This window comes from Fragaria vesca, linkage group LG2 (genome assembly GCF_000184155.1).
Source record: "Fragaria vesca subsp. vesca linkage group LG2, FraVesHawaii_1.0, whole genome shotgun sequence".
Taxonomy (NCBI): Eukaryota; Viridiplantae; Streptophyta; class Magnoliopsida; order Rosales; family Rosaceae; genus Fragaria; species Fragaria vesca.
Window position 1 is genome coordinate 24,166,941 of NC_020492.1, and position 8,609 is coordinate 24,175,549.

Below are 8,609 nucleotides of genomic sequence, written 5' to 3' on the forward strand. Positions count from 1 at the left end.
AACTCCACCATTTTTTCTGTTTTTGTTCTTTTAACCAAAACTAACGCAATTTAAAATTTAATTCCTTCGGTTACGTTTTCCTAAATCACTTACAAGTTACAACCTACTTGATGGTAAAACATATACGGTCTTTAGTTATAGAAATGATAAAATTTTACATAAGAAAGAAATTACAACAATACAAGAGATGATAAACAGTTTAATTTTTTTCTAATGGTTTTGAGATCAAATTTTCAAATATTAACAATAGAGTGGTTGAACTTAAACGATATTATCACTACTGTAGAAACGAAATACTACAAGTAATCGCCATGACAAAAAAAAACATAATAATCGTAAAATGACAAATCCTCTTCTTATGTACAAAATCCTACCCGAAGTTCCAAAACATAAAATAAAATACATATTGGACCACAAAATACATATGACCAAATAATAAGACAAGACAAAAGTACAATTTCTTTATTTTTGAAAAATATAAAAGGAATTATGGAAAAATTCAAAACCCTATAAGAAAAGCCCAAATTCCCATCAAACCCCCCACTTCCCCCATTTTTCCACACACATAAAAAACCCCTCTCTCTCTAAACCAAAAAAAAAACCCCTCTCTCACTACAAACCAGCTCTCACTCCCAACTCAATACATCACAGTTTCTATCTGACCCCTTCTTCCTCCTCCTCCTCCTCCACCTCCTCCCTTTTCTCACCTTAACCTCCCCTCAACTCAATCACAGTCGCCAGAAAATGGGCAAAGGTGGCTCCCTGAGCGAAGGCGTGATCAAGAAGATCCTCCTCTCCTACACCTACGTCGCCATATGGATCTTCCTCAGCTTCACCGTCATCGTCTACAACAAGTACATCCTCGACAAGAAGATGTACAACTGGCCCTTCCCCATCTCCCTCACCATGATCCACATGTCCTTCTGCGCCGCCCTCGCCTTCCTCCTCGTCCGCGTCTTCAAGCTCGTCGAACCCATCACCATGTCACGTGACGTCTACCTCTCCTCCGTCGTCCCCATCGGCGCCCTCTACTCCCTCTCCCTCTGGCTCTCCAACTCGGCCTACATCTACCTCTCCGTCTCCTTCATTCAAATGCTCAAGGCCCTCATGCCCGTCGCCGTCTACTCCATCGGCGTCTCCTTCAAAAAAGAAACCTTCAAAACCGACACCATGGTCAACATGCTCTCCATCTCCTTCGGCGTCGCCATCGCCGCCTACGGAGAAGCCCGCTTCGACACGTGGGGTGTGATCCTCCAACTCGGAGCGGTTGTCTTCGAAGCCACTAGACTTGTCTTGATCCAAATCCTACTCACATCCAAAGGCATCACGTTGAATCCCATAACTTCCTTGTACTATGTTGCTCCGTGTTGCTTGGCTTTCTTGTTGGTGCCGTGGATCTACGTGGAGTACCCGACATTGAGAGACACGTCGAGTTTTCATCTCGATTATGTGATCTTTGGAACTAATTCGCTCTGTGCTTTCGCGTTAAATCTTGCTGTGTTCTTGCTCGTGGGGAAGACCTCGGCTTTGACGATGAATGTGGCGGGTGTGGTGAAGGATTGGCTCTTGATTGCGTTCTCTTGGTCTGTGATCAAGGACACTGTGACCCCGATCAATCTAGTGGGTTACGGCCTTGCGTTTTTAGGGGTTGCGTATTACAATCACTCGAAATTGCAGGCATTGAAGGCCAAGGAGGCGCAGAAGAAGGTGCCGAATGCGGATGAGGAGGCGAATAATAGGCTCTTGGAGGCTGAAAGTGATGGACGGGAAGAGAAGTGAGTCCCGGGATTGAGTTGCATTGTTGTTCCGAATTGAGTTAGGAACAGAATTTGAGTAATGATAATAAGAGCATTGTTGGGTTAGAAGGTGGAAGAGCATAAAATGGGTTCGAATTGGGGAGCAAAAGGAACTTGATTACTTTCGCTTCTTGAGATGAAGAATTCGGGTTTTGGTATGTTGTTCTAGATTTCGGTTGTTTTCTTTTTTGTTATGCTAGCTGCTGGCTGTTTTTTTTTTAGTACTCACATTTTAGTATTGTTGAGGATTTGAGATTCACAAGTCACAACTATTGCTTATAGTGCCAATCATGTGTTTTTAGTAGAGGAAGAATCTCAGATGCCTTGTTTTTTGGTTCCTTTTTTCATATATGTTTGTGTAGGAACTCCTTAATCCTTGTGAAGCTTTAATACTTATTTATTCATTTTCATTATCTTTGTCTCAATGGGATTGTTGTTGGTGTTCTTCTGAAGCTGGCACTGGCATGGATCACATTTAGCGTTCTTTCTCATCTGTACTAGATTTCATCTTTGTCAATCCTATCACTTATTCGAGACTTTAGAGATTGGACGTTGTTGTGAAATGGAAAAGAGAACAGGACAGATGCTCATTTGGCCAAGAGTGGGACTTTGCAAGTTTGACAAGAAAAATCATGGCAATAAAGAACAACTTGTTAATGCACTTTGAAATTGCCCACTTCAAATTATGGGCCATTAAGGGATCTGTGTCTTTGACTGGGACCAATTCATATTGGTATACAAGTAAGCAAGTTAGGTAAGAGCTACTAATTCTTGCCCCAAGCTCAGCCTTTACCTATTTTTACCTTCTGTTATGAACTTACTGAATTCCAATAGAATTTTATCTTCCATGATTATAAGACTTTACCATCTCAAGTTCTCAACCACTTGGAAATGATCAACAGCTTTAGCTTCAGTTCAAAAACAGAAAGATAAACAGCTTTAGCTTTGGTATGTTGATTTGGTAGTGTCATACTTACTCATGCTCACTTCCCTTTCAAGCTTATGAAGGTTATCTGTCAGATTAGACAATATCTCAAATTTTTGTGTTTCTCACATTTAACTAATTAATCTAAATGCTCACGTATCTAGAGTTTCAGCTCTAGAATACAATACAACTTTATCTTGCTATATGTAATCGGTTGTGCGTAAAACAACCTCCCAAGCCCATAAACCAGCAGGCATACCACCATAACCGAGGTCGCCCCAAGGTACCCACCAATTAGCCGGCCCGACCTCGGTGGCAGTATTGGGTTGGGAGTGGTTTCAGAAGGCATAAGGGAGCTGGATATGAAATAACAATAAAGACAATTGTCCCACATCGGTTTTCAAGTAAAGATAACCCCCTCTGGGTCATATATATATATATATATATATATATATATATATATATAGCCCAGCCACCAGTTTGTCAGGCAACAATAACTACCCTCAGTAATTACACTTTGTCATAAGAAACTGACTTAAGCTTCAGAGAAGGAAAGACCGGAGGCTCCCGGTCATCCTTGTTAGTGCAGGTCGGAAAGAGGGTAGCCGACCATCCACCAAATACGTCATCAGCTTCTGCAAGCCCATCCGGGATTGTACAGAAACACTATATATCCTTCACGCCACGCATTCTGAGTAATGTAAGCACCCGAAACCGTGATCCCCATTAACTTTTGACATGAGGTTTAACAAGGTTGTTATGCTAACACATTGTTTATATCATGGTCTTGTTTACAAGAAGTAGCTTCCAATCTTTGTTGCTTTTAAAGAGTTTACTCATTCCCTTCTTTGAAAACAACATTTTGAGATCAAAATATTAAAAAACTAAATCTACATGAACCAAAAATAGCAATGTGGTTTCTTAGTGGCATTGGTGTAATCCATGTTCTAATGAAAACTAGTTACAAAATTGACATAGATTGATCAGTTCAGTTAGTGCAGGATGAAGTTTTTGGGATTTTCAAAGACTCCACCAAATGCGTTATTAGTAGACAAATTGACATGGTACCAAATGAGATAAGGTGTCACAATCTTGGGTTGTATTATAATTTTGGGCGCTGGCTTAGTTTGGCTGGTTACTTGCCAATGTACACATCAGAAATGGGATCATCTTTCTCACATCAGTTTGTAAATTTCGAACTTCATTTGGAGTTAAAACTCCAGCATTCAAGCTGGTGGAGCACCAATATGAAGCTGGTGTCAAAATATCATAAAGCCACTTTCTACTAGAGGCCCATACTCAACTTAAGCAAATCACCAATGTTAAAATGTCCCATGATATTTAGTTTGTTTCTCCGTATGATATGTATGAGCTGCCCATATGTGAGTGTTGGTGGCAAGGTTTGAATTGAACTGAGATTGGTTAGGGATGAACTAGTAAAAATTAACTCCATCTACCAAAACTAGCATCATTTTGATTCTTTGCCACCAGTTACCAAAAGTAAAAGAGTAACAACTGAGTATCAACCATTCCAAGTGTTTTTTTTTTTTTTTAGTAATGTGTCCGAGTAATCCTTTAACATGAAACTAATAGATGCAATAGAAGATACAATTATTTAAAAAAATTACTGAGCTAGCAAATTCTTATTATAACAACGAAGTAAGTAGCAAATTCATTTCCACAACCTAGCAAACCAAACAAATACTCTACTAGCTTCAGTCAACTCAATAACACTGGATATCACTCTAAAGTCTAAACAACAAAGCACACACTTAAAAGTTAAAACAACAAAGCACACACACTGCATTCACTCATAGAACAAATTAAGCTGGTCTCCCCATACATAATCATCGACCTTTAAAAAGTTTGATAAATTGAGCAGATAGTTTGAATGGCCGTCAAGATGAGGAGAACAACTGCTGCCACGACAGAAAGAGTTGCCCAAGGGGTGTTGAAATATTTGCTTCTCAAATTTTTCATCCATTTGGGCCAATTCGAATTGCAGAACTTGTCCATCTTTCCACAAAGAGCACCATAATAGAAGTTGTCCGGGTCACATGCACAATCCGCTTAGAAAGGCGGTTGATCATGCTAGACAACTCGTGATCGTCACCTAAGAGATCATTTTCAATAATTTTGTGCTTAACAAGCAACTCCACATCTTTTGAACTGTCCACCAACATATCCATGAGGATAACATAATGACATATGATAGGATTAGACATACTGCATTGTTCGAAGGCAATTAAATTTCGAAGTATAAGCTCCGTTGAATCATTTATCTTCAATTTTGGAATCTTCAGAATCCCGTTCTTCGGAATCCTGCTCTTCAGAATCCATTTATCATCGAATCTTATGGCAAACAAGTTCGGGATTGACGTCTCACCATGAATTTTGCCTCCTGCCAGGTGCAGCTTTTCAATGCTAGGTGCTATTGCAGATTTTTTTTCTCCCTTAAATTTTTCTTTTAATAGAGGAGCCACCGGGCCCGGCCCTGGGCAAGACGGACCAGGCCTGGGTCTAGGGCCTCAAATTTTTTTATTATAGGCCTGTAAAAAAAAAAAGTTAGAAAAAGAGTAGAACACCTAGCGTCTCTTACTCTTTCTTTTCAGTTCTCGCGCACGTCCAAATTAATACAGAAGAAGAAGACCGTGATTTTTTTGTAATATTTTGAGTTTTTTTTTTTTTTGGGGTCCTCAAATATATTTTCGCCTTGAGCCTTTATGGATACAGGACCGGCCCTGGGAGCCACCAATAGGTTTCTTAAGAGATCAACAAAATGTTGCCCTTCTACTTCGGATGAATATTTACCCAACTTTACCCCGAAACTGCCACCGGCCTGGTAAAGAAGAAACTCTATGGAAAGCCGCTTAGCACCTCCATCTGACTCAGGATTGTACAGGCTGAAAAGGTCCTCCAGAATGAAGAGTGGAAGCTGATTTTCAAGCATCAGCAAGTCAGTCTGGACATCCGGGAGCATCATTGGTATTTCAAAGATGTAGTCATTTTTATCTTCCGAGTCACCGTGCGGGTACCTAAGTAAGAACTCGATAAGGAAGATGGCATCGACTAAAACCATTGTGACAAATTCATCCCTGGTAAGCTCAATGGTCTCTGTGTAACACTTCCGCAGTTCTTCTTCTTGGCCTCTTATTTTTTCTATGTAATCATTCTGTTTTGAATGGCTTCGCTCCATGAAACAATCTAGGTACCTCTTTTTGTGAACTTCCATGCGCTTCAAGGATTTGTTTCCATGATGATATGGGCCTATAGAGATTACACGAGGTGTGTAGTCCTTTTCGCGTTCACAGCGGAATCGATCAGGAACCTGGTGGATGCAACGGAAACGGGACGGGGGAGACAAGATGCAACGCAAAGGGGACGGGGCAGACACGCTTCCCAACTTCTCCGTTCTGGTTTGCGATGGAGTTTCTATGTCACAAGTAGAAGCAGCTACATCACTTCCTCCCATTTCCATCCTACATATATGTTTTCACAAAGTTAAACTCGATCACTAGTTTATAAATATGTATTTCAGTAGTTTCAAAAATTTTAGAATAAAATGCACAAAGTTATTGAACATATTGTGTTTTGGTATAAAACAATCAACACTTTATGCATTACATACATGTTGGTATAAGAATTGTTGGCTATCCCTTTATGATCAAAACACAAGGATACATGCTACATGTTGTAGCATGATAGCAAGGACTACTCAAGTGAAGAATGAAGAACCTAACAGATCTCATGTGCATTAGGTAGTTCATGCATGTGCATCGCATTCGTTCACTAAGGATGGCAAGCAGAGGTTAGATGGATACCCATGTTGCATCTATCCTATCTGCTGAGTCTGACCATGTGCATATTCAAATGTATTTGCTTCAGTTTTTAAATGTTTGAATTTCAAATCTCTTTTAGCAAAACATTTGTTTATTCATACTTGAGCTCTAAATTAGTCTAGGATGGTGTGTCAAACCAACCCATGACCACATGTCTTGTGCCTTAAGAGACCAGCTGGGTTTTGTGATACATAAACCAAGTCAGCAGCTGACCCATGTGATGCACCAAGCTATCAGCTGTCATCCTCTTAGAAAAAGTGGTTTTCTAGAGTCCTTATGCTTGACTAAAACTGATTAAGTTTTCCAAAACCATTTGTCTTTTTCTTTTGGCTTCATTCTCCTTAGGGAAGTCTATCTTAGCTTTTGTCTTGTGACCGGAAGGATCCCTATGATCCTATCTATCCTAGTTTTTCAGACAAGTTGCTAAAGTCCAAAAGAAGCTTTGTTAATGTGGCTAACGTGCTTGCTTCCTCATAGCTTTGCACTTGGCCTATAAATAAAGAGCAAGGCCTCTCTTGCTCTTTGGTTGTTGAAAATAGTCTTTCTTGTTTTCTACTATTGAGTCTAGCATTTTGCTAACTGCTCATTTATCTCTAAGTCTTCCTTGTGATTGTCAATCTTAAAGCTGAGCACCAAAACTTTTTCAAACTCATATCATTGTGCATTTGCATACCTTGAGATTTGTCTAGGAAATGCAACAACCCGGCGAAGCTGCCTTTGAGAATTAGCTAAAGACGTTAGTTGAATTCTGCTTAGAAGCTTAGAATAGTGCTATGTGTAAAACACTTGAGTGACAAAAGAGCAAGTTCAGTTGAGTGCTACTAGGTAGACTAGACATGATGGCTAGGCGTTGTGTCATCCTCTGAGTTGTGAGTCTTGTAAGAAGTGTGGAAAAGTTTGTCTCTCAAGAGTTAGAGGCATGCAGTTTTTCTCTCTGGTTGCAGGGTTTTTGTGAGTAAAAAACGTATTGGTGTTATATATATCTTTTACTTTCAGTACTTGCAATTTTATTTACATAACTTAGTCTCACAACAAACATAATAGCTTAAGCTTTGCTATCCTTGTGCGCGGGATAGAGCGAAAAGTTGTCAGGGCCTATTCACCCCCCTCTAGGACCTTCCCTAAATGATACACGTACAACGTACGTCTCTCTCAAAAATACGGAATTCTGTTTTGGGTTTTCTCCATCTCAATCCACTAACTCAGTTGTGTGAGGGTGTGAAACTCAACATGACTATCATATTAGTCAGTAATTTTGGAACATTAAAACTGATGCATGCATGCATGCGTGAGCTTCTAACAACAACAAAAAATTGTTCAGTTCAATAAAAAGCAAATTGTTATACAATATATTCGATCAACAGCAGTTGGTAATTAAACTTTATTATAAACAAATATTGTACTAAGATTTCGAACAAACAAAAAAACATCGTAGTAAAATACCAAATAATGTCTTAAAATATAGAATTTGAACAAAGATAATCCATGATCAAGTCAGTGATCAAGCGTACGCACCTTGTGTGTAATGAAGCAGCCAAGAGCTGGGAACCCGATTGCTCAAGATATACTACTATTTTACTCGTGCTCTTGGAGTTGGCAGATGAAAGAGATACTAGTTTTCTTAGTAATAGAAGCACTAAGTACCAGGTACCAACCTCATCAGGGGCTATACATATATATATAAGGTACAAGCACCAAGTACTCAAGTCTTCGTCTTCGTTGTCAGTAAGCTGTGGCTTGGTTGGTTAAGGTGTTTAACTGACAACTTTGAGGTCATAGGTTCAAACCTCACGACATATATAAGGTGTGTAAATTATTAATAAAAGTCATTTAAAAAAAAAGGTTCCATCTTCATTAATAATTAAGTTAATAGCACCGATCAAATAATTTGTTGGGGGTGACGGCTTGACTGATTGAGTTTCTATTAGTTGAGCAGTTTGGCTTTAATTTCAAAGATATAGTTGAGTTTGTAACTTTTATTCTATTCTATGATGTTGTTTTGTTGCAGAGATGCAGAATCGTGAGTTTGGAATCTTCTACCTGCCCAAG

The 8,609-nt window shown here is 39.4% G+C and overlaps 2 protein-coding genes across 2 annotated transcripts; one reads left to right on the forward strand and one right to left on the reverse strand.

Annotated features, from left to right (window-relative positions):
• The first annotated feature begins 597 nt into the window (after positions 1-597).
• Positions 598-2,204, forward strand: LOC101313089 (probable sugar phosphate/phosphate translocator At5g25400-like). Its single transcript, XM_004291415.1, has one exon. The coding sequence runs from the start codon at positions 745-747 to the stop codon at positions 1,777-1,779; it is 1,035 nt and encodes a 344-aa protein (XP_004291463.1). The 5' UTR covers positions 598-744; the 3' UTR covers positions 1,780-2,204.
• A 2,493-nt stretch (positions 2,205-4,697) lies between these two features.
• On the reverse strand, positions 4,698-6,193 carry LOC101298972 (UPF0481 protein At3g47200-like). Its single transcript, XM_004292946.1, has 2 exons — positions 5,533-6,193; positions 4,698-5,122 (listed from the first exon to the last, which is right to left on the reverse strand). The coding sequence occupies exons 1-2, from the start codon at positions 6,191-6,193 to the stop codon at positions 4,698-4,700; spliced, it is 1,086 nt and encodes a 361-aa protein (XP_004292994.1).
• Positions 6,194-8,609: the final 2,416 nt, after the last annotated feature.

Coding starts and splice junctions, on each gene's coding strand:
- LOC101313089 (XM_004291415.1), top strand. CDS start 745: ATGGGCAAAGGTGGCTCCCTGAGCGAAGGCGTGATCAAGAAGATCCTC.
- LOC101298972 (XM_004292946.1), bottom strand. CDS start 6,193: ATGGGAGGAAGTGATGTAGCTGCTTCTACTTGTGACATAGAAACTCCA. Junction 5,123..5,532: donor CAGTTTCGGGGTAAAGTTGG/GTAAATATTCAT, acceptor TGCACCTGGCAG/GAGGCAAAATTCATGGTGAG.